Source organism: Phyllopteryx taeniolatus, chromosome 4 (genome assembly GCF_024500385.1).
Source record: "Phyllopteryx taeniolatus isolate TA_2022b chromosome 4, UOR_Ptae_1.2, whole genome shotgun sequence".
In the NCBI taxonomy this organism is placed as follows: Eukaryota; Metazoa; Chordata; class Actinopteri; order Syngnathiformes; family Syngnathidae; genus Phyllopteryx; species Phyllopteryx taeniolatus.
Genome location: NC_084505.1, coordinates 18,904,555 through 18,930,800, shown reverse-complemented (window position 1 = coordinate 18,930,800; position 26,246 = coordinate 18,904,555). Strand labels below are relative to the sequence as shown.

General features: G+C 43.5%; 2 protein-coding genes across 3 annotated transcripts; one reads left to right on the top strand and one right to left on the bottom strand.

The window, feature by feature from the left end:
* Positions 1–950: 950 nt before the first annotated feature.
* Positions 951–14,583, top strand: LOC133476612 (protein FAM83B-like). 2 transcript variants are annotated; one of them, XM_061770236.1, is made up of 4 exons: positions 951–6,851; positions 7,523–7,687; positions 11,500–11,624; positions 12,586–14,583. In XM_061770236.1, the coding sequence occupies exons 1-4, from the start codon at positions 6,381–6,383 to the stop codon at positions 14,423–14,425; spliced, it is 2,601 nt and encodes an 866-aa protein (XP_061626220.1). In that variant the 5' UTR covers positions 951–6,380; the 3' UTR covers positions 14,426–14,583. The 2 variants fall into 2 exon arrangements, with proteins under 2 accessions (XP_061626220.1, XP_061626221.1); XM_061770237.1 differs by lacking the exon at positions 7,523–7,687.
* A 600-nt stretch (positions 14,584–15,183) lies between these two features.
* On the bottom strand, positions 15,184–22,990 carry lgsn (lengsin, lens protein with glutamine synthetase domain). The gene is made up of 4 exons (XM_061770247.1): positions 22,194–22,990; positions 21,873–22,039; positions 20,795–21,334; positions 15,184–15,952 (listed from the first exon to the last, which is right to left on the bottom strand). The coding sequence occupies exons 1-4, from the start codon at positions 22,897–22,899 to the stop codon at positions 15,296–15,298; spliced, it is 2,070 nt and encodes a 689-aa protein (XP_061626231.1). The 5' UTR covers positions 22,900–22,990; the 3' UTR covers positions 15,184–15,295.
* Between the last annotated feature and the right edge of the window lie 3,256 nt (positions 22,991–26,246).

The window sequence follows — 26,246 nt, the reverse complement described above, 5'->3', positions numbered from 1 at the left end:
ATGGGAGAAAGTCCTAGAAAGTCAACCATCACTGCAGCCCTCCACAAGTTGGGGCTTTATGCCAGAGTGGCCCGACGGAAGCCTCTCCTCAGTGAAAGACACATGAAAGCCTGCTAAAAAAACACCTGAAGGACTCCAAGACGGTGAGAAATAAAATTCTCTGGTCTGATGAGACCAAGATAGGAATTGTTCTAAGTGGCATGTGTGGAGAAAACCAGGCACTGCTCATCACCTGTCCAATACAGTCCCAACAGTGAAGCATGATGGTGGCAGCATCATGCTGTGGGGGTGTTTTTCAGCTGCAGGGACAGGGAGACTGGTTGCAATCGAAGAAAAGATGAATGCGACCAAGTACAGGGATATCCTGGACAAAAACCTTCTCCAGAGTCCTCAGGACCTCAGACTGGACCGAAGGTTCACCTTCCAACAAGACAATGACCCTAAGCACGCAGCTAAAATAACAAAGGAGTGGCTTCAGAACAACTCTGTGACTGTTTTTGAATGGCCCAGCCAGAGCCCTGACTTAAATCCAAATGAGCATCTCTGGAAAGACCTGAAAATAGCTGTCCACCAACGTTCCCCATCCAGCCTGACAGAACTGGAGAGGATCTGCAAGGAGGAATGGCAGAGGATCCCCAAATCCAGGTGTGATAAACTTGTTGCATCATTCCCAAAAAGAGTCATGGCTGTATTAGCTCAAAAGGGTGCTTCTACTAAATACTGAGCAAAGGGTCTTAATACTTATGGCTGTGTGATATTTCAGTTTTTCCTTTTTAATAAATCTGCAAAAAATGTCAACAATTCCGTTTTTTTCTTTCAATATGGGGTGCTTTGTGTACATTATTGAGGGGAAAAAATTAACTTAAATGATTTTAGCAAATGGCTGCAAATATAAAAAGAGTGAAGATTTTAAGGGGGTCTGAATACTTTCCGTACCCACTGTAGTCTCTGATCAACTTATACACTATTTAGAGACACATCATTTTTACATCCTCTGCAGTTTGGTTTAAGATATCAGACAACAGAGGCAGCTACCTGTTTATCATTGGAAAACAATCTCTGGATAAAGGAAATTTAGTAAGAGCAGTGTTCCTGGATTTAAAGAAGCCCTTCGACATTGTGAACCATGACATTTTAATTTCTAAAATGTTTAATGTCATTGTTTAATATTTCTGAAAGGTCTCTCATGATTCAACTCATACTTAAAAGGCCATCAACAATGTGTCATGATTAATAACACCAAGTCTGTTTGTTTTCCACGTGAAGTTTGTTTTTAAATCTTTAAATGGGCTAGCTCCTCCACCCTTCTGTGCATATACAGTATAAAGAGAGTGCAAACCTGCGTCAGATCCACTCGAGCAGGATCAAACAGAAACTGTGTCATTTCATTTAGCAAAACACCATTTTCTCAGACAGCCTCCTCTGTGAAAGGGGTGAAATTCTAGAATTCTCTGCCTGAAAATCTGAAATGTATAATAAACAACTATTTTTAATATCATGGCCACAAATGTGGACAGCGGTGAGGGATGCCGTCAAGTTGAAGAAGGAGTCCTATCGGGCCTTTTTGGTCTGTGGGACTTCTAAGGCAGATGATAGGTACCAGCTGGCCAAGTGGAATGCAGCTTTGGTGGTCGCTGAGGCAAAAATGGGAGGAGTTCGGGGAGGCCATGGAGAACGACTTCCGGACGGCTTCGAGGATATTCTAGCCCACCATCCGGGGTCTCAGAAGGGGGAAGACCATCAACACTGTGTATAGTGAGGATGGGGCACTGCTGAACTCGACTCGGGATGTTGTGAGTCGGTGGGGAGAATACTTCAAAGACCTCCACAATTCCACCGACACGCCTTCTCATGAGGAAGCAGAGTCTGGGATCTCTGAGGCGGGCTCTCCTATCTCTGTGGTTGAGGTCACCGAGGTGGTTAAAAAGCTCCTCGGTGGTGAGGCGCCAGAGGTGGATGAGATTCCTAAAGGCTCTGGATGGTGTGGGGCTGTCCTGTTCCTCCGCAACATCGCGTGGACATCGGGGACAGTGCCACTGGATTGGCAGACTGGGGTGGTGGTCCCCCTTTTTAAGAAGGGGAACCGGAAGGTGTGTTACAACTACAGGGGGATCACACACCTCAGCCTACCTGGTAAGGTCTGTAGGGGTGCTGGAGAGGAGGGTCCGTCGGGAAGTCGAAACTCAGATTCAGGAGAAGCAGTGTGGTTTTCGTCCTGGCCGTGGAATAGTGGACCAGCTCTACACCCTCGGCTGGGTCCTTGAGAGTGCATGGGAGTTCGCCCAACCAGTCTACATGTGTTTTGTGGAATTGGAGAAGGCGTTCAACTGTGTCCCTCGGGGAGTCATGTGGGGGGTGCTTCGTGAGTATGGGGTACCAAATCCCCTGATACGGGCTGGTCGGTCCCTGTACAACCAGTGTCAGAGTTTGATCCGCATTGCTGGTAGTTAGTCGGACTCGTTTCCGGTGAGGGTTGGACTCTGCCAAGGCTGCCCTTTATCACCGATTCTGTTCATAACTTTTATGGACATAATTTCGAGACGCAGCCGAGGCGTAGAGGGGGTCCGGTTTGGTGGCCTCAGTATTGCATCTCTGCTTTTTGCAGATGATGTGGTTCTGTTGGCTTCATCAAGCCGTGATCTCCAACTCCCACTGGCGCGGTTCGCACCCGAGTGTGAAGCGGCTGGGATGGAAATCAGCACCTCGAAATCTGAGACCATTGTCCTCAGTCGGAAAAGGGTGGAGTGCCGTCTCCAGGTCGGGGATTAGATCCTGTCCCAAGCGGAGGAGTTCAAGTATCTTGGGGTCTTGTTCACGAGTGAGGAAAGAATGGAAAAGAAGATTGACAGGCGGCTCGGTGCAGCGTCTGCAGTGATGCGGAATTTGTATCGGTCCGTTGTGGTGAAGAAGGAGCTAAGCCAAAAGGCGCAGGTCTCTATTTACCGGTCGATCTACGTTCCTACCCTCCCCTATGGTCACGAGCTGTGGGTCGTGACCGAAAGAACAAGATCCCGCATACAAGTGGCCAAAATGAGTTTCCTCCACAGGGTGTCCGGGCTCTCCCTTATAGGGAGGGCGATAGGGTGAGAAGCTCGGTCATCCAGGCGGAGCTCAGAGTAGAGCCGTAGCTCCTCCACATTGAGAGGAGCCAGTTGAGGTGGTTCGGGCATCTGATTAGGATGCCTCCTGGACGCCTCCCTGGTGAGGTGTTCCGGGCACGTCCCACTGGGAGGAGACCCCGGGGACGACCCAGGACATGCTGGAGAGACTGCGTCTCCCGGCTGCACTACACTACAAAGACAAAATATTTAATGTTCAAACTGCTAAACTTTATTGTTTTAGCAAATAATCAATACCGTAGAATTTTATGGCTGCAACACGTTCCAAAAAAGCTGGGACTGGTGGCAAAAAAGACTGAGAAAGATGAGGAATGCTCATCAAACACCTGTTTGGAACATCCCACAGGTGAACAGGCTCATTGGGAACAGGTGGGTGCCATGATTGGGCTTCCCTGAATTGCTCAGTCATTCACAAGCAAAGCTGGGGCAAGGTTCACCTCTTTGTGAACAAGTGCGTGAGAAAATAGTCAAACAGTTTAAGGACAATGTTCCTCAATGTACAATTGCAAGGAATTTAGGGATTTCATCATCTACGGTCCATAATACACCCCTGCTTATTTCAGCAAGACAATGCCAAACCACATACCGCACGTGTTACAACAGCTTGGATTCATAGTAAAAGAGTGCAGGTACTAGACTGGCCTGCCTCCAGTCCAGACCTGTCTCCCATTGAAAATGCGTGGCACATTATGAAGCATAAAATACAACAATGGAGACCCCGGACTGTTGAACAGCTGAAGCTGTACATCAAGCAAGAATGGGAAAGAATTCCACCTCCAAAGCTTCAACAATTCGTGTCCTCAGTTCCCAAACATTTATTGAATGTTGTTCAAAGAAAAGGTGATGTAACACAGTGGTAAACATGAGCCTGTCCCAGCTTTTAGCGAACGTGTTGCAGCCATGAAATTCGAAGTTAATGATTATTTGCTCAAAACAATCAAGTTTGTCAGTTTGAACATTAAATATCTTGTCTTTGTAGTGTATTAAATTAAATACAGGTTGAACATGATTTGCAAATCATTGTATTCTGTTTTTATTGATGTTTAACACAATGTCCCAACTTCATTGGAATTGGGGTTGTCGTATTTTATGCACACACACGTCTTGGCCACAAAATACAAATTTTTGGTGACAGTTCAGCATTTCATGGCCACAACTTAGTATTTAGTAGCCACAATTTAATGTTTTGGAGCCACAATTTAGCATTTTGTGCCCACGTTATACAAATTTCTTGGCCACAAATTAGCATTTTGTCACACGTTATATGTATTTGGTGATCACATTATAGCATTTTGTGGACACAAATTAGCATTTGCACACCGTATATCTATATCGTGGCCACAATTTCAAAGAATGTTCCCATGTCATGTCTGGGGCTGTGCAATGTCGGCTCTCAGGCCTGCCGGCTGAACAGACCTGCTCCCGGTAGAGCCCTGGGCGAGGCTTGTGAATGCGTGTGTGTGTATGTGTTTGTGTAGCAGGTACAACAGGTTGTGATCCACAACCTCAGTCGAAAGACGCCATGCAGGACTTGACATCAGCACTCTGCCAGTCCTCCCAGCCAAGCCGAGTCCAATCGGACCCAAACAAGATGTAAGTTCATGCAAGTGGCAAAGCGTGTGTCCTGGGGAAAGACTCGCCTCGCGTTGTTTACTCACACTGGACCGACCGGTTCTGGTGTCTTTGCTCAACGCGTTAGCTGCCGGTTTAGCTTGATGTCGAAGGGAGAAAAATATCATGAGACAAAGAGAAGAGGACGATAAAGGAAGGAGAAACCGGCAGGATTCCCGTCATCAAGAAACCCATTCATGTGGATGACGACTATGTGAACATAACTTTTCTTCAACTTCATCTTCAACATCAAATGGAGGATGATCAAGTGGACTTGGACACTTCAGGTGTTGAACTGGAAGTATTGATATCTAGACTTTGGAGGAGTGGACTTGTCCTTGAATGAGTAGACTTTGTAGAGTGGACTTGGTAAAGTTGACGAGTAGAACTGCAGACTTTTTCTTGAAAAATAGGACTTACTTTGAATTGTTGTTGTTGTTTTTTTTTTTAATCTTAACCTAACAAACATGACTATTATCGTAAGGTAACTACTTTTTTCTTTTTTTAATGACTTCTTGAAAAAAATTACTATTTAAAAAACAACTCTAGAAAATACATCTTCAATCTTGTCAGATTTTTATCTTCAAAAAAATTTGTTTTTGATCAAATATGAGCGGGAGAGTGGGCTTGTGGCCTGGAATGAATAGACATAGTTTTGGTAGAGTGGACTTATATAGCATGGACTTATATACCCGGACAATGGATGCAGCCCTGGTAGAGTGGACATGGAGACTTGATAGAGCGCACTGGACTTGTGGACTTGGAGGAGAAGACTTTTAGACTTAATATATTGAACTCGTATACCTGGATGACCGTAGCCTTTGTTGGGTGAACTTGCAAACATTATAGATTTGGTAGAGTGCTCTTGTAGACTTAGAATGCACTTGATAGACTGGAGTTGTACACTTGGAAGATTGTAGACCGGGTAGATTGTACTTGTAGACTTCATAGCATAGACTACACAGAGTGCTCTCCTGGACCTGGAAGATTGTCAACCTGTTAGAGTGCATCTGCAAACTTGAGAGACCTGGTAGAGTGGACTTTTAGACTTTGAAGATTGTAGACTTGGTAGAAAAGACTTTTGGACATCAAAGATTGTAGACCTGGTAGAGTGGACTTGTAGTCTTGACAGAGTGGACTTGTACACAATTGTAGCTGTTTTAGACTGGATTTGGCGTAGTCGACATGGAGATTAAAGATTTAGTAGATTAGACTGATGGACTTGGTGTGGTAGACTTGTATGATTCTAGCCCTGGTAGAGTGGACTTGGACAACTGTAGCCGTGGTAAAGTGGACTTGGCATAGATGACCTGGAAGATTGAAGATTTGGTTAAGATGGATTTATGGACTTGCTGTAATAGACTTGGAAGATTGTAGACCTGGGAGAGTGGACTTGTAGACTTGGACGATTGTAGCCCTGGTAGAGTTGACTTGGACAATTGTAGCCCTGATAAAGTGGACTTGGCATAGTTGACTTGGAGGATTGTAGACTTGGTAGTGTGGACTTCAATACTTGGTACAGTGTACTTGAAAACTTTATAGACGGAACTTGTTGACTTGGAAGATTGTAGACTTCGTAGAGTGGACTCGGAGGACTAGATTTCTAGACTGGAGAGATAGTAGACTTGGTAGAGTGGCCTTGCAGACGTGATGGCATCCAAGCAGTCTGTGTTGTCAGGCTTGTCTGCTCTGAAGGACACCGATCCTCCTCTTTACATCCATCCTCACTACAAGGAGTCCTATCGTCTGGCCATCTACGCCCTGCTATGCGGAGGCAAGGACGCCTACAACGACTTCCTCCAGGCCGAGCAGATCAGCCACTTCCTGTCAGAGAGGGAGATCCACTTCATCCTGGAGAACGCCGAGGCACCCCTGGTAGAGGAAGACGACGATGATGTGGAGGGGCGGCACCCCGGAGGCCCCGGGGTTGGAGGCAAGCCGGGCCTGTCCACTTACTTCCCCCTGGAGTCGGACGAGGAGGTGCCCGACCTGGATCTGGGCTGGCCTGAGGTGGCTTTGGAGGACCAGGACACGAGCATCAGTTTACTCTTCCACCCGCCCAGGGCCAACACGCCCACCATCAAGGAGGTGGTCCGCAAGCAAATCCAGGACGCCAAGCAGGTGAGCGCACCGGGTCTTTCTGTCGTTTAGCGTCACCATGACAACATTTACATGGTCATACGTAACAGTAACAGTTTATAAAACATGAACTTCAACTTTTATTGGGAGGAATTAATATATAATACATAGTTTATTAAACATGCATTTCAACTTTTTAGAGCATACATTTATGCAATTACTGTTGAATAAACCCTTTATTTAACACCAAATTCAACGTTTTGGAGCATTTAAGCAGGTCATTAATGTGTAACAAACGGTTATGTAAAATACGGTTATTTTTATAGCACTTATAATAAAGAAATGTATGTGTAACAAATCATTTAACAAAAGAATTTTCCACTTTGAACATTTTATTAAACATGGACTTCAACGTTTACAGGTCTTATAAGCAAGTAATACATGGGTAATGAACAGTTTATTAAACATGAACTTCCATATTTTTTTTAGAGCTTCTAACCATTTCATGTGTAGTAAATAATTTATTAAACATGAAGTTCAACTTGTGATAATCGTGTAGCTAATGTGTAATTATTGCTATTTAATGTGTAATAAACAGTTTATGAACATGAAGTTAGACTTTCTTAGAAGTCATGAATGTGTAACATGCGTTGCTATTTTGAATGATCCACAGAATAAAAACTCATCTTTTCACATACTCACTGTGTGTCCAGGTAGTCGCCCTAGCAATGGACGTCTTCACAGACGTGGACATTTTTAAGGAAGTCCTCGGTGCCACGCTGCGGGGGGTGGTGGTCTACATCCTCTTAGACGAGGGGCACTTTAGCAGCTTCCACGCCATGTCGCACAGGGCGGGCGTCAACATCCAAGACCTTAAGGTGCCTATCACAGCTGCCCTGTGTCAAACAGTTCAAATTTGATTGACAGCTGTCCTGGCACACATACGCACTACATATTTGTACATAAGTCATGTTTGAAACGACCTGAATCCAACCTTAAGTCTTTTCAACGATGGCTTATGGTCTACTCATGATGGACATTTCATGTTAAGTAAAACTGGCTTTGGGGGCATAATTTTATGATTAAATTATATAAATTTGATATTATTATGTATTATTATTATTGAGAGTTAATAGTCTATTGGAAAAATGGCCAATTGAGCCTAAAATGGCTGCTTCAATACTTCCTATATCTTTTCAGACATGGCTTCTTGAGACCTTTTTGTGGGTCTACTGATGATAGACATGCCATGTGAAACTGACTTACGGGGCTTCATTTTCCAAAACATTATAAGCTGAGGTGTTACTTTTGGAAAATGGCCAAAATGACCCTAAAATGGCTGTTTAAAACCAAAATGGCAGACTTCCGATGTCTTTTCAGGCATGGCTTCTCAAGACATTTTTGTGCTTCTACTCATGATAGACATTTGCGTCGGGGCTGAATTTTCAAAATCATCACAAGCTATGTTTTTAGACTTTTGGGAAAATGGTCAAAATGACCCTAAATTGGCTGTTTAAAACCAAAATGGCGGACTTCCTCTGTCCTTTCGAACTTCTCGAGACATTTTGTGGGTCTACTTATGATAGACACGTCTACCCAATTACATGTTGCTAAGTGAAACTGACTTTATTAGCAGAGTTATTGGATTTTGGGAAAGTGGGCTAATTTACCCTAAAATGGGAGCTTCAAACCAAAATGGGAGACTTCCTATGTCTTTTCAGGCGAGACTTTTGGGTGGGTCTACTCGTGATACACGTCAACCAAGTTTCATGTTGCTAAGTGAGACCGGCTTGGAGGGCTGAATTTTCCTCAAAAAAGAAAATCCTCCGTAACTGAGTGTCATCAATCTGTCTAGTATTAGCGATGTGACAAGAATTCCCCAGAATGACACTCTCTCCAAATGCTCAGTCTGGTTGGAACAGCCACTTCAACCTGAGTACACAATGTGCCAAAAGCGGATGATGGGTTCCGGAGAAACTGAGTTTTTTTCTGTGGATGAAAATGCCCGTTTTGGGGAACTTTTTCTGTGATATTGCCGATAGAAAATCTGTAAAAAAAAAAAATTCCTTCAAATTATAGTAAAACATTGTAACTTGATTATTTCTCAACATATCTCCTCAACTGTTTTGTTTCATCTGCTACTCAGGGAACCCCTTCTCTGATTGGCTGGCAAGTTTCTGTTAAAGAATATCGCCCAATAGCTTCTACGGGCTGAAATTGCGACGGATTCCCCAATTCAAAGAGTCAAAAATACTGCAATGTTCCAAATCGGTGATCTTAACGTTAGTCTACTTTACTAACATAACGTTAGCGCTGCAGTGTCTCTTTTAATTACGAGTACCGTGGAATGTGTAGCTTTTTTTTTTTTATATATATACTGTGACAAGGACAGTATAAGGCAACCATAAAGGTACATACAGTGTGCTTTTTGCTCAGTGTACTCACATATGGCCAATCTGATCATCTGTAAGTGGCTGAAGTTTGAGTCAAGTAGGTGAAAAACGTCGCAAATGTGGCCAGAGAGGAATCCGAGTAAAATCCATCATCATCATGTACCCGCATGGGAGGGAGGAGGGTTTAGGTGAAGGGAGATAAAGGAAATCTTTTTCTATCTTGAGGTTTCTTCATTTTAGTTGGAACAAATTGAACACTTCCAAAACTTGTAATACAAGTACAAAGAATATTTGTCTTGTTCCTAGTCAGCTGGTCTAAGATCATAAATGCACAGCCATGAACCTAATGTATTAATATGTCACAAAATGCTAAGTGAAGATGCACAGAGGCTGTTAAATCGAAAGTTCCCACTGGGAGCTTTTATTAAAAGTGCATATACTGGAATATGTGAAACGTCATTATGAACCAAAACAAAGGTTTTGAACAAACATAAATTAAGATTTGTTAAATTAATCTATGTAACATTGTTTTGAGACGTCACTGTTGTGTCAAATGTCAAACAGGAAAGGGGAAACTCAAACTTTTTCTTTTTAAGTTCAGCTCTTTTTTTGAACACATATAACTTTCTATTTTTATTTACTTCCTCTTATTGTGAAATGCAGCCCCACTTGTATTTCGTAAATGAGAGAACATTACACAGTTGTGCACATATGTTTGATAACTAGGGCAGAATTTGTAATATGTGTACAAGTCTTTATTATGTTATTATATCATTATGTCAGTGGCACAAAAAAGCATCAACGATACGATTGTTTATCGTGAAAGTTGTGGGGAAAATATATTGTTCTTAAAAGAATTTTCTATCGTGGCAGGCCTAAACACGTAATATAGTGATAGAGATCAAGCGCAATGGATACCACAAAAATATTGTCCAAACAGTATAAAAGATTAAAGAGTAACAACTATAATAAAAATCTACAATATCACGGAACCATGACGCAAGAACCTCGGAGGATTACTGTATCTGTGATGACTCATTGTTCCAGGGCTGGGACTCACTGTTTTTTTATTTATTTATTTACTTATTTTAGAAAATTCCACAAAGATGGTGGCCACTTGTCACGATGCCACTAGTATACATGCTTCAAATTCAGTAGCAATTGGACAAAACATCTCGGGCTAATTCATCTTTAAAGTCCAAAATGAGCCGTAAATGTCCACTTTGAACCAAAATGGCCGACTAACATGGCCAAAAGCACCCCTCGAGGTTCATTGTGAACTCCATACCACAGCTTTCTAGTCGTAAAGTAAAAGAAAGCAACAAATGCTCCGCGTTAGTTGCGGCGTGTCCGGATTTTCCTGTCAGGCAGCATGGACTTCGACAGAGCAAACGCTCAGCCCTCGACTTCGATAAAACATCAGGCAGCACATTTGGTCTTGAAGAAACGACAGGGAACTCCACTAAGACCCAACAATCTGCACATTGCAAATACAATGAATGACTAGAATACAAGGCACGGTGGCGACTGGTTAGAACGTCAGCCTCACAGTTCTGAGGAGCGGGGTTCAATCCCCGGCCCCGTCTGTGTGGAGTTTGTATGCTCTCCCCGTGCCTGCGTGGGTTTTCTCCGGGCCACTCCTGTTTCCTCCCACATCCCAAAAACATGCATGAATTGAAGACTCTAAATTGCCCGTAGGTGTGAATGTGAGTGTAAATGGTTGTTTGTTTGTATGTGCCCTGCAATTGGCTGGCGACCCCGCCTCCTGCCCGACTATAGCTGGGATAGGATCCAGCACGCCCACGACCCGAGTGAGGAGAAGCGGCTCAGAAAATGGATGGAAATGGATGGATGGATAGAATACAAATTCAAAATGAGTGAATATTTGCAAAAAAAATAATCAGTTGATCAGTTTGAACATTAAATATGTCTGTAGTGTATTCAGTTGAATATTGGTTGAAAAAGATTTGCAAATCTTTGTACTCTGTTTTCATTTACGTTTTACACAATGTTCTATCTTCATTGGAATTGGGGTTTGTATATAGAAGCAGTTGAGCTTGAAATAATATTTTATGTAAATACAAAAAACAGCAGCAAGAATAGTCAGCTGCATTGTGTGTGGCAAAATAACTCAGTTTCTATAAATAGTCTACAGAGAAGTGGTTGACAATGAAATATTTCTCACTGTGAGCTCATCAGAGATACTCCAGTAGCATGGCAAAAGGAACAAGTGAACATGCTGTTATTCTTGTTGTTGCTGCTGCTGTTGTATCACGCCCTGTGGTTGTCGCCACCAGAACATTCGCGTGCGGACGGTGCGAGGTCAGCAGTATCGTTGTCAGTCCGGCGTCAAGTTTCACGGTGGCTTGGAGCAGCGATTCATCTTGGTGGACTGTCGCAGCGTTTTGTACGGAACATACAGGTGAGGAGCACTTCACTCTACAATGTGTTCTCCCCAGTGAGAACTGATTAAATGCTAACATGCTGACCGTTGGTATGCAAACATATAGCGAGACAGCAAGCTGACTAGACAACACAGAGGCAGGTAGATAAGGATTTTACATTATGCCCTGTTGGTCAGGTACTATTTCGAAAGTGAATTGATCAAATGCTCTGCTATGCTAAGTGTTGGTACGCTAACATGGCAAGAGAGGATCCAAAATAGAGAACACACTGAGACAGATTGATGTGCACTTATCATTTCTTGTTTGAGGTTCTCTTTCGAAAGAGAATACCTCAAATGCTAACAATTGGTATGCTACCTTACAGCAAACTAGCAGCCTGAGTGCAGTAAATGCAAAAGCACATATAGTAGCTCAAACGCTAACCCGCTAAGAGTTGTAATGTCAAGATACAGCATAATGGCGGCCTGGTTGCTAAAAGCGCAAAAGCACATTGAGAAAGATTTTACATATCTCCCTTTGGTCAGGTACTATTTCAGAGGAGCTTAAATGGTAACATGCTAACAGTTGGTACGTAAACATGTAGCTAGCTACATAGTGACTTGAGTACATAATACACTACGAGGAGTTTACAGTATGCCTTTTAGTCATGTGATATTTCTAATGTGAATTGGTCAACTGCTAACTTGCCAACAGTTGGCATGCTAACATATAGCAATGTATGAACCTGAGTAGAGAAAGCGCAGAGGCGAGATCGATAAGGATTTTACATCTTGCCTAGTGGTCAGGTACTCTTTTGGAAGAGAATAGCTTAATTGCTATCATGCTAACAGTTGATGTCGTAACATATAGAAAGATAGCCGCCTTAGAAAATAGCTAAGGATGGATTCCACAGAAGAAAAAAAACACAAATAGGTGAAATTGTCATTTGGCGGGGATTCACTGTAGCTCAAGGAGGTAACCACAGTATTCCCTTCCCAGCTACACGTGGTCCTTTGAGAAGATCAACGTGAGCATGGTGTTGGTGGTCACTGGTCAGCTGGTGAGCTCCTACGATGAAGAGTTCCGCCGCCTCTATGCTCGCTCGACCATTCCTGAAGCGCTACAGCAAGAGCATTCGCGCGTGAAGTACCTAAGAGACGCGACGCTCCTACGCAGTCCAAACTCCAGTCAACTTTTCCTGCATCAAATTCACGGGAGACCCCGAGGGACGCGCGGCTTGAGGGGTTTGGCACAGGACGATCTCTTAGACGCCTCCGCCATCATGACCAGGGGCCTCAGCATACAGGACCGCCTGCATCTGTCACACTTTCCCGACCACATGACGAGGGGACACAGTTTTGGTGGCGACCTGCAGAAGTTAAACCCCTTGACTCGATTGAGAATGGGAACCAAAGACATAGGAGTGCCTGTTGTTCCGGACAGGACAGGTTCTAGCCTGCTGGTGCCCAACAGGTTGTCTCACCAGCATATTCGACACCAAAGTCGCTACGGTCCTGACCAGAATTTGATTCCGTTCAACTCTGAAACATCACTCCACAGGTGGAAGATGGCCACTTACCTGAACAGCCAGGTTAACCTTGACGGATCATGCGACGCCTTGTCCCCGCTGACTTCGCCATACAGCAGCCGCTCGGGCCTGAACGAGCTCCAGCCACAGGGGATTCACAACAGGTTCAGAGACATCAAGTCCCGCTTGGACGAGATCCCCCACAAGAGACTCAGTTTACAGGAGTACAACAATCTCAGGCAGAGCCAAGAGTCTCTGCGATCCATGTACCAAACTCTGGATAGACCCATGTTCAAATCTTCATTAAGAGGTCTTGACGTAAGGCAAAATTTGGCGCAGGAGACGGGCAGCCCTGAAGCCGCCAACCACAAAGGCCTCAATTCAAACCAGGAGGATGACAGGTACCATTCCACCTCGTACTTCGACATTCAAACGAGTCCAGAGCAAAAGATGACACCAATGTATGAGCCTCTTGCCAGGACCACTTCGGCCACCCACCTGGAGGACAAGCTCAAAGACCCGTCCCTCAAGTACCCCGGCGGTATCCAGCGCCCCAGAACCATGGAGTCCTTGATCGAAATCCCTGAGGAGAAAGAAGTTTGCAGTAATCCTGTCAATAATGCTGATATTCTCAAAGACAGAAACAACAGAAATGAAGACAAGACTTCCAAAATGCAATCGAGTGACAAAAAGTCAGGACCTCAAGAAGTGAAGAAGTCTCCTCCCCATGAGGAGGAAACTTTTCCAAAGACCTTAACTACCTCTGAGGTGAAAAATCCTCAGAAGGAGGATTTGACGCTTCAGCGGAAGAACTCCACCAGGACGAAAAGCTCAGAGGAAAAGAATGCTTCCAAGAAGGAAGAGAGGTCTCTACAAAGAAAGGCCTCGGTGAGATCTCAGAACTCTCCTGGCTCAAATTTGCGGGTGTCTCCCGTGGGTAAAGCTTCCACCATCGAGCACCGAACCAGCCAAAATTCCATCAGCACGTCCGCAGTAGAGACCGAAAAGCCAAAGTCTTCGTTCACCTTCCACCGATTATCTTCTCAGCGCTCCAGCAAACGGAAGCCGAAGCCGCAAGGCTCCCAGGAAAATTTGGAAGAACAGGAAAAGGCGGCCTACGAGAGCCGGCAAGAGAAAGGCTACAGTCGCTACGAGTACCTGCTCCGTTCTAGTGTCCCTCTGGACAAAGCCAAGCGGGGAGACAGAGGGCAGCCATTGGACAACACGGCGCATCAAACACAAGGTGGCACCGACAACAGACTGGGACGATTCATGCAGCGGGTTGGGAATCTCATTGGGAAGAACAAATAGATCCCCACAAGAAGAATGTTGTCAAGATGCTTGTAATATGGTCATGTAAATGATATGGTATAAAAGTGACTTTTGAATGTCTTGTGCAAATATATGTCTTGAGTCCCTCCACACCCTTTAAGTGTGAAATTAAACAAGTCATTCTTTTTGTTATCCGACCCTGATTTGAAATGGTGTCTTTGATCAAGATCTTGTGACGTAACAGTGGGGCTAATTTACATAATCATCTCCTGCATAGGCGGCACGGTAGTCGACTGGTTAGCCCATCTGCCTCACACTTCTGAGGACGCGGGTTCAAATCCGGCGTTGCCTGTGTGGAGTTTGCAAGTTCTCCCCATGCCTGGGTGGGTTTACTCCGGGCACTACGGTTTCCTCCCACATCCCAAAAACATGCGTGGTAGGTTGATTGAGGACTCTAGATTGCCCGTAGATGTCAATGTGAGTGTGAATGGTTGTTTGTCTATTTGTGCCCTGCGATTGGCTGGCGACTGGTTCAGGGTGTACCCGGCTTCTCGCCCGAAGATAGCTGGGATAGGCTACAGCACGCCCGCGACTCTCGTGAGGATAACCGGGACGGAAAATGGATGGATGGATAGATGGCTATACCGCACACAGAGATTCTCTGCTCTGCTGATTGAACAACATACAGTGTGACTTACTCCCACCTCTGCCTTTTACCAGTGAAAGATATATGCACGACATGTTCTCTAAAAGTCACTTTCACTTTCAAGCTGTAAAATAAGAACACGTTTTCCACATTAGCGTACCACTTCACCTTTATTTGTTACCTGTAATACAGTTGCAGTAATATATCCATTTAAAAACAATGTCTTATGCTTTAATTTGATCATGGAAACGTGTGGCAACATTCTAGATAAAGTACTCTAGGCATTTGTTCCTCTCGTCATCCAGTTCCTGGGTCTCAATCTCAAACTTCTTCATGGCGATGAAATACTGGACAAAAGGCTCCCCCAGGGCACTGCGGATGACGTGGTCCTCGCCCAGGGCCTCCAGGGCATCATCCAGTTTTACAGGAATGGCGTAGTCCTTCTGTTGACTGGGCGCCTTGTGGACGCCACCCTCAATGCTCAGGTTGCGCCGGACGCCATCTAGTCCGGCGGCGACAGTGGCCGCCAGAACCACATATGGGTTGGCCATGGCCGAGCCCAACTTGTTGTCGATGTGGGTCTCACGCCCCCCGTGGGACTTGACGTTGAAGGAGCTGCTGTTGTCATTGAAACCGTAGGTGGCATACAGCATCCGCTTGGGGTCCTTGACGGACTTGGCCATGTGGCTCCGGCACCCAAGGCCCGGCGACATGAGGCAGCTGAGTGCAGCCGAGTGAGTCAGGAGCCCGGCCAACCACTTGCGGCCCATTTCAGACAACTCACCCGCTGCCTTCTCCCCGCTTTGGAACAGGCTACGGCGTCCGTTGACATCCCACAGGCTGTGGGAGAGAACGCCGGCATTGTAGAGGCCGTCGTCCGTGAAGAAGCTTGCAATGTAGCTGTGTTTGCGGGCCAGCTCCTTTTATTTTATTTCCAACATGCAGTACAAAAACAACAAAGACATTTTAAAAATTCCAACATAAATATTTCATACTTAACCACCCTGTACTGCCCATCCGAAAAGTAGTACAAAGAAGTCAAACTTATTTCATTCCGACCCTTTTACCATTACCTTAAAGATAAATTATCCAGTCAAGTGCAAACAGATATAGACAAAAACATAATGTACATACATACATACATACTGTACATGCATACATACATAAATACATACACACATACATACATACATACATGCTCAGTAAAATGCGTAATTTCTGTGCTGTCATTTCTGCGACGTCATTCTCGGTGCGCCGCCAAGTAGGCCAGTGGGGGAAATGAATCGGCCATTCACTAAATATAAAAAAATAAAATACTGAAAAATACCACAAGATGTAAGAGGAGCTGGTAAGCTTACTCAGCATTCTCATCTCCAGTAGGGGCTTGAGTGAAAATGACTTTTTTTTTCTCTTTCAAACAAAAGATCCTCCAGGTTTCATTTTTTTTAACAGTACATTTTAATTTAGTTTTAGGCTTTTGACTAAAATGTAATTATAATCAGAATTTTGTCATCTAAATTGTTTTAGTTTTAGTCTAGTTTTAGTTGAAAAAATACAAGATTATAGTCGACCACAGTACAACCCCAATTCCAATGAAGTTGGGACGTTGTGTTAAACATAAATCAAAACAGAATACAATGATTTGCAAATCATGTTCAAACTATATTTAATTGAATACACTTCAAAGACAAGATATGTAATGTTCAAACTGATAAACTTCGTTGTTTTTAGAATTTTATGGTTGCAACACGTTCCAAAAAAGCTGGGACAGGTGGCAAAAAAGTTGAGGAATGCTCATCAAACACCTGTTTGGAACATCCCACAGGTGAACAGGCTCATTGGGAACAGGTGGGTGCCATGAGTGGGTAGAAAAGGAACTTCCCTGAATTGCTCAATCATTCACAAGCAAAGATGGGGCAAGGTTCACCTCTTTGTGAACAAGTGTGTGAGAAAATAGTCGGAACAGTTTAAGGACAATGTTCCTCAACGTACAATTGCAAGGAATTTAGGGATTTCATCATCTACGGTTCATAATATCATCAAAAGGTTCAGAGAATCTGGAGAAAGCGCCAAGGCCTAAAACTAACATTGAATGCCCGTGATATTCGATCCCTCAGGCGGTACTGCATCAAAAACCGACATCAATGTGTAAGAGATATCACCACATGTGCTCAGGAACACTTCAGAAAACCAATGTCAGTAAATACAGTTCGGCGCTACATCCGTGAGTGCAACTTAAAACTACTATGCAAAGCAAAAGCCATTTATCAACAACACCCAGAAACGGCGCCGGCTTCTCTGGGCCCGAGCCTGTTCTGTGGTCCGACGAGTCCACATTTCAAATTGTTTTTGGAAAGTGTGGACGTCGTGTCCTCCGAGCCAAAGAGGAAAAGAACCATCCGGACTGTTATGGACGCAAAGTTCAAAAGCCAGCATCTGTGATGGTATGGGTCTGTGTTAGTGCCAATGGCATGGGTAATTTACACATCTGTGAAGGCACCATTAATGCTGAAAGATACATACAGGTTTTGGGGAAACATATGCTGCCATCCAAGCAACGTCTTTTTCATGGACACCCGTGCTTATTTCAGCAAGACAATGCCAAACCACATTCTGCACATGTTACAACAGCGTGGCTTCGTAGTAAAAGAGTGCGTGTACTAGACTGGCCTGCCTGTAGTCGAGACCTGTCTCCCATTGAAAATGTGTGGCGCATTATGAAGCGTAAAATACGACAACGGAGACCCCGGATTGTTGAACAGCTGAAGCTGTACATCAACCAAGAATGGAAAAGAATTCCACCTACAAAGCTTCAAAAATTAGTGTCCTCAGTTCCCAAACGTTTATTGAATGTTGTTAAAAGAAAAGACGATGTAACACAGTGGTAAACATGAGCCTGTCCCAGCTTTTTTGGAACCGGTTGCAGCCATAAAATTCTAAGTTAAGGATTATTTGCTCAAAACAATAAAGTTTATCAGTTTGAACATTAAATATCTTCTTTGTCTTTGTAGTGTATTCAATTAAATATAGGTTGAACATGATTTGCAAATCATCGTATTCTGTTTTTATTTATGTTTAACACAACGTCCCAACTTCATTGGAACTGGGGTTGTAAAAGGTAGGTATGTAAAATCCGTCCACCTTCTAAAAGTCATTAAGTTCTCCTCAGCGTTTCTCAAAGTGTAGTCCAAGTAGCATTGGTGATATGTGGACGTCCTCTAGGGGTAGATGAAAGAATCACTGAATTAAATGTGCATAATGTTACAGTGGCTTAAGCTTTGTTTTTGTTTTTTACAGTACATTTGTAAAATAACTTCAGTTGTATTTAACTGACATTCATAAATTTGCACTACTATTTTAGAACTGTTTTCAAACATTTACTTAGGTACCCTTTTCATTTAACTTGCGTGCAATCATTTCAGTACATATATTTCAAGCAGTGTTAATTTTCACACCGTGCATGTTACAGTGGTTTACAATATTGAATACAGCTTTTTGAAATACAACATATGCCATGTTTTTTATGAACACTGAGGCCTCGTATATTTCTGTATTTTCATGTTGGTACTTGGAGAGCCTGTGTAAAATATTTGGAGCCACTGATCGAGATGAAATGAAACCCTGTCTATGTGTTTGAAACGTTAAGTTATCCAATTCACTCAGACACGCCTCTAACTTATTTGCCCAAACATTTATTTACCCTTAAAACTGTCAAATCGGCAGTGCCATGAGTGCAAAAATAAAAACATTTGAAAGAAAAAGTGCATGAGCTATATTGCCATCAGGCCTGCACTCGTTGAATCAGTGAAACTCAGTAGTCTGTGGCACTGTGACACAGGCGTGCCCTGTGAACTATGATCTTGTTTATGATGGAGGACGACCTGGGAGGTCAAACTATTGCTTGCACTCTCACCAGGATAATCTCTGGGAGACATCGCTAGACAAGCCAATAACAGATTCACCCGGAGGTTTCGACATCTTTTGGCAATTACACAACGTTTTGGGTGGGCCTCAATTGCTGATTTTGTATGTGTATTAGAGCCCGATGAATCGGTCAGTCAATAAAATACACATTAAAGGGATAATATTAGCCCTTCTCAAATAATCACAATCGGCTGGAATTTTGCCAATGAAATGCCAATATTCTTACTTTATCATGAAACAGCGAATGCTGTCGAGATGTAGTAGTAGTAGTAGTGGAGATGGGCAAGAAGTAATTCACATGCATGGCTGACAGAACATCCTTCTGTGTGAATTGCATCCCTCTTCATCCTCTCATATCTCATATGTCCATTAAGATGCAATGTATGCGCGTGTGTATATATATACAAAGGGTGATTGAAAAGTAACTCCCTATTTTAAAATACTTATAATTTATTCATATGTTGTAATATTTTTCTCAATTTTTTCTTTTGTGTATGTTCCGTGATTAAAGGAGCAAGTCTATTCTACCAAACCAACGACTTTGGAAGAACTTGAAGGGCGAATACGAGAAGTTGTCTTCCATCCCACAAGAGTTCCTTGTGAAATCAGTTATTGCGGTTCTCGGGCAGCTTGAGAAACTGGTGGTTAATGCTGGCGCCCATATCGAATTTTCAATAAAACTCCATCCAATACACTTTCTTCTCATGTTCATTTCTTGCAAGAATTATAGTTAAGAAATAAATTACAAGTACTTAAAAATAGGGAGTTACTTTTCAATCACCTGGTATGCAGTATACACACACACACACACACACACACACACACACACACAGTGGATACGGAAAGTATTCAGGCCCCCTTAACCTTAACCACCAATGTTCACCATCCAACCTGACAGAACTGGAGAGGATCTGCAAGGAGGAATGGCAGATGATGCCCAAATCCAGGTGTGAAAAACTTGTTGCATCATTCCCAAAGGGTGCTTCTACTAAATACTGAGCAAAGGCTCTGAATACTTATGGCCGTGGGATATTTCAGTTTTTCTTTTTTAATAAATCTGCAAAGATTTCAACAATTCCATTTTTTTCTGTCAATGTGGGGTGTTGAGTCTACATTAATGAGGAAAAAATGAACAAATGATTGTAGCAAATGGCTGCAATATAACAAAGAGTGAAAAATGTAAGGGGGTTTGAATACTTTCTGTACTATTACTGTTAACATTGCTCCCATTTCAGTTTAACGCTCTCTGTGCATCATATATTTAAAAAGCATCTTTGTCAAAGATTAAATGTGTCATCTGAGAAAACCGTCTTTTTTTTCTTGATGTCATCACTTCATGGCAAAGAAAATAATGAAGAAATGTTCGAGGGCATCGTGCATAAATAATGTTTTGCCAGTAACTACATCACTATGTTGCTTTTTTTACTGCATACATTTCTGGCCTAAGTCTAAAGATAAATTCATCACTTAATGCTTTTTTTGGCATGTTTTTGTATCTGACAATTCCTCTCTGTTGTAAATTTGAACAAATACTGAAGGACAGAGTATTGCAAAACAGTCAAATGTTCTGCCTGTAATTCATATCTTTGTTCTTGTAAGCGTTGAGATAAAAAAAAAAAGAAGTTATTCTATTTATTTTTTAACTAATTGGCCAATAATCTTTTTGTTTCTGCCAAATATCAGAATCAGCATCGGGCTCAGAAAAACAATATTGGTCGGGCCATAATCTGTATATTGGTACTGTATCTTCTTGCTTTATATTGTGTATGCTGTTTGTCTATGCCTGGACCCCGAGTCTGTAAATAAAGCTGACTGATTGAATTGAAATAACTTCTAACCTTGATGCCGGTGCGGAAGGTGAAGGCGCTGTCGGCCGCCGCGATACCAAACTCGGGCCTCAGGTTGATCTCCATTTGGCCGGGCCCGCTGGCCGAGGCCATGCTGTCAACGTCGGCGCCCATGCAGTACATGCCGTCCACCAGCTGCTGGAAGAAGGGTAGGTCATGGTTTCCCAGTAGCGTGGTGGCGGGAAACAGCAACGTCTTGGGCCCGATGCGGTCCGGCGCCCCCAGGACACAACACTCGTAAGTGAAGGAGGAGTGCAGGGAGAAGCCCAGGCTCTGGAGCTGGCCCAGGAGTTGTTTGGCCAGGAGGCGAGGGGACGTCCGCAGCGGGCCGCCCGTCACCGTGCACGGGTCGCAGATGACCCTCGCTGTCTGCTCGGCCCACGGGAGGATCCGGAAGGTGGACAGGTCCGGGATTAGGAGGATGTCGCTGCTGAAGTTGGCGGCGTTGGCATGGTCCACCTCGTTGCTCTTTGGACTCAGCGTCAGCTCCAAGTAGCTTCTTGGCATCGGGATGCCATACACCGCCTTTTCCTGAAAATACAAAACCCAAAAAATAACGCTTTGAATGTTGTAACAACACTCTTACAGATGAATGAGGGCGTCACTAATGTAGTGTCATACAGAGGGCTTTTGTGAAGCTTTTGTGCCTCTTACACAAATCACTGGCGACTAGTCTGGATGGATGGATTGTTGGAGATGGATGGATGGCTAGATTGTTGGATGGATGAATCGTTGGGTGGAAGGGTGGCTAGATGGACCGATGGGTGTATGGATTGTTCTATGGATGGATGGATTGTTGGATAAAAGAAGGGATGGATGGACTGATGGACAGAAGATTGATGGATAAATATTGTTGGATGGAAGAATGGACAGATGGATAGATTGTTAGATAATGGATTGTTGTTTGGACTGATGGATTGTTTCATGAATGGATGGATGAAGGATGGATGACTGGACGCCTGGATTGTTGGATGGATGATAGATATCTGGATATTTGAATGGTTGAGTGAATGGATTGTTGGATCATGATGGATGGATGACTGATGGATGGATGTATGGAGGTGATTACATGGAAGAAGCGGGCAGGCACGGTCTTGGATCTGGACACCCCATGCAGGTCGGTCGCCTCGAATCGTACAAAGTTGACGTTCTCCCTGGCCATCTGTTGCTTAATGGTCTCCATGCTGGAGATGAACCTTTGACTCCCTGATGTGTCCAGGCTCTCGTTTCCGTTATCTGCGGACAAGAGTTCCAACCATTTGCGTAGTGTCCTACTGAGAGGACTTCTGATCAGGAACTAGACTGATCAAACTCTCATGTCTGAAGACTATTCATAATCATTTATCCAAAACATCTACAAAATCCCAGTGGTAAATGTGTCACTACCAACCTGTATGAGGAGCTTTGGTCTCTCCGCGGGAGCCGCTGTTGTTGCATGTGTGCCTTGGGAATTCTGACTGCCTAATAGTGTTGGCGTCAGGCCTGAACGAGCTGGATGAATCCATGGTGGGAGGCAGTTGAATAGAAGAGCTCTCTCTTGATCCAGGCCCTTTTCTGGAAGCGTCAGACTGAGGTTTGAAGGTACTGAACGCTCTTTGTGGGCTGACATCTCCCCGCTGTCTACCAGGCCCACCACTGCTGCCCCCATGCAGGTAGGAGTAAGGGCTTCCTCCGGATTGGAGGGCCGGAACATCCCTCAGGAAGCTCTTGAGCTCCTCCACAGTCTGCCTGTGCGGAACCTGAAGGAAGTCCCCCCCGACATCTGGTCCATCCATCCCGGGCTGGTCAAATGGCTCAGGTGGAAGTCCGCCAGAGATAGGGAAGACTGGAGGTTTATTTGGGCCTCGTCCGCCAACCCAGTCGATGGGGGGCATGTATTTTCCTGTCACCCTCACCCCCTTCCTGCTCCCCACGCTCATCCCTGTGCCGTCCATTTGGTCTTCGCTCCTGCTCGGGCCTCCAACGTGATGGATTGAGTCGATAAAATGCGGAGGGGTTACCTTGGAATCTTCAGAATCATTCATTTGTGCCCTTTCATCAACTCTGCTTTTTGGAATTTGATTGTGAAGTGAGATCATCCTCACTGGCACTTTCATTTTTATACACAATTGGTAGAATTGGAAGCTTCCTTTTTTGCCTCCCCCTCCCCACACAATCCTTTGGTGTCCACCTAGGGACTGACTGGCACCCGCCCGCCGACCAGCGGCTCCCGGACATGGAAGCAGCGCAGCTCCAAGCCGATTGGTTGCCGCCAGCGACCATTCGTTGGCCTTTTGTGTCACAGCAGCGAGAAAATGCCGAGCTCAGCTGATTTTTGCCTTTCCAGAGAGACGGCAGCCAAAGTTTGGTTTGCATGCCGAGACAACAGGAAAGCGCCAGGAGCACATAAAGCAACTTCGATTGATGCACTTCACACAAAAGAGGGTCCCCCTCGTCCACCGTGAGATGCAAATATTTGATGGCCACATTGCAATTGTTCCATTGTTCCTGCATTTTCTGTGCGTCAGTCATCTTTCTGTCCATCAGTCATCTCCCTTAGTAGATTTGAAGACTGTGCTTCAAATAGACAAGTACCATCAAAATAAAAAAAAATACAAAAAAAAAGAACAAAAATAAGACCAACAGAAAACATTGTGTCCTCAAATATTTGTGCATTAAAATAAAATGTAAAAAGTGTAAAAATATTTTATTTGTTTATTTGACCTGCAATAAAACAGAAGCATTCAATCAAAAAGGGGGATACAAATTATGCACAATTTAAAAAAATCTATAGATTTTTATGGGTCATTTTGACCCATAATATGAAGTTTTATATTTTAAAAATGTAAAATTTTAGGGGTAAATTTGACCCGCAACATACAAAGAAAAAAAAGATTACATTTTTGTTCACATTTTTTTAAGAAGTCTGGAAGTTTGTGGGTCATTTTGACCCAAAATATAAAGAAAATAGGGAACGGAAATGTTGTACAGTATAATGAATTTTTAAAAAAACAACAACATGATGTTTAGTCAATTTGACTCACAGTATAATAGGAGGGTTCAAACGAAAAGACAAATGTCGATAATAATGTGTCATTATTATTATTTTGTTTATGTTTTACATGTATAATCAAAAAAGGGTAGAACACATTTTGTATATGTAAAAAAAAAATGTTTCTCCCCACAATACAACTGGAGGGTTTTAAACTAACTTAAAATAATAAATATATAAACATGATAACGTGTTGTACATTTATTTTTAAGGGACAACTTGACCCGCAATATAACATCCATCCATCCATTTTCTGAGCCGCTTATCCTCACTCGGGTCACGAGCGTGCTGGAGCCAATCTCAGCTATCATCGGGCAGGAGGCGGGGTACACCCTGAACTTGTTGCCGGCCAATCGCGGGGCACATATAAACAAACACCCATTCGCACTCACATTCACACCTATGGGCAATTTAGAGTCGTCAATTAACCTGCCATGCATGTTTTTGGGATGTGGGAGGAAACCGGAGTGCCCGGAGAAAACCCACTCAGGCACGGGGAGAACATGCAAACTCCACACAGGCAGGGCCAGGGATTGAACCCCGGTCCTCAGAGCTGTGAGGCAGATGCTCTAACCAGACCCCACTGGTCATTTTTACTATTAATATAAAAGGGGTAAAAAAAAGCGATAATACATTTTTTAAATTTAACAAATATCTAGATTTTACAAGGTCAGTTTAGCGGGATTAAAGGTGATTAAAAATATTGTACAATTACAAAAAAAAAATCATTTTTAATTGGACAGTTTGACCCACAATATAACAGGACGCTTTAAAACTGAAAGAAAAAAAAGGTGATTTTTTTCATAAAATTAAAAAAATATATATATTTTTGGAACAATATAACGGCAGGGTAGCGGCACGGTGACCGACTGGTTAGCACATCTGCCTCACAGTTCTGAGGGCTAGGGTTCAAATCCAGCCACGCCTGTGTGGAGTTTGCATGTTCTCCCTGTGCCTGCGTGGGTTTTCTCCGGCTACTCCGGTTTCCTCCCACATCCCAAAAACATGCGCAGGATAGTTGAAGACTCTAAATTGCCCATAGGTGTGAATGTGAGTGCGAATGGTTGTTTGTTTATGTGCCCTGCGATTGGCTAGCAACCAGTTCAGGGTGTACCCCGCCGCTTGCCCGATGATAGCTGGGATAGGCTCCAGCACGCCCTCGACCCTAGTGAGGGGAAGCGGTTCAGAAAATAGATGGATGGATGGAGTTTTACAATTCATTTTGACCCCCAGTATAAAGAAAACAGGGAAAATGTTCCATTTTTAATTTTTGTAAAATCTGGATTACATTTTTAGAGTCAATTTCACCCACAATATAACAGTTGGGTTTTTAATTAACTAATAGGGCAAAAGGTCTTAAAGAATTGTCTACACTGCATTGCAAAATATCTAGATTTTTTGCAATGCAACTGGAGGGTTTTAAATTGACTAAAGAAAAAGGGGGATTCAAAATGTGCATTGTGCATTACATATTTTGACAGGGTGGGGTTTAAAGAGCTGCATCGACGTTGCATCACAGGAAATGACGATTGGCCTCCTGACCGATCCTTCATAATAAACTCACGGTACACCTTCAAAGTCGACAAGAAAGTAGACAAGGAGGTTAATCAATTTAATATAATGAATTTCTATCAAATTGACAACGAATGACTTCTCTTGGTCTATTTACTTAGACTCAAACGCCGTTTTACACACGAGACGTTCTTATTTTGATGGCCGCGAAAGCAAGTGCTTGGGTTTGCTTTGTCAGTTGAGGAGACAGACTTCGGCTGCACTCGGACACGTAACGACGGCCTCGAATGGTGAACAACTGTTTAATCGCTTGACGTTTTTCCCCCCTGAGGACCGGCTGTATGATTAAGTTACAATCTTCAATGAGTAAGCATATCCCAGTAAGTAACATCTTTTTCAAAACCTCGTCGTATTTTTCCTGTTTGTGTGTCAGGTTTATACCTGAACGAACGTTGGCCTAGTTAAAAAAAAATAATTTAAAAAAATGAAAAAAAACATCAAGGCCTCATTGCCACTATTGTGACTTTATTGAGATACGTGTAAATAAAGGCTGTGGGCGGTTGTTTCGTCTTCGGAAGCCGATGGCGGAAGCTTGGCTCGAGCTGTTCCAAAGGCCAGATTCCCCTGCTTTTATTTATGATAAAAATTGGCATATTATTGAGTTGAAAAAAGAGACGAGGTTCCAAAAACCTACTGTGGCGTCTCAGAGGTGTGTGTTTGTTTTTTTTGGCGTCTCCGTCTTCCCTCTTTGTCGCTCGAGCCGCCATGTTGGCCAGATGCAGTTTCAACCGGACAATGGCGGATGTAGCCGGCCGTTCTCGTGACGTTTTTATCAGTCGAGACAAGAGTTTCTTCTTTTTTTCAAACTATGCAAGGGGGCTTTAAGTCTAGGATTCATAA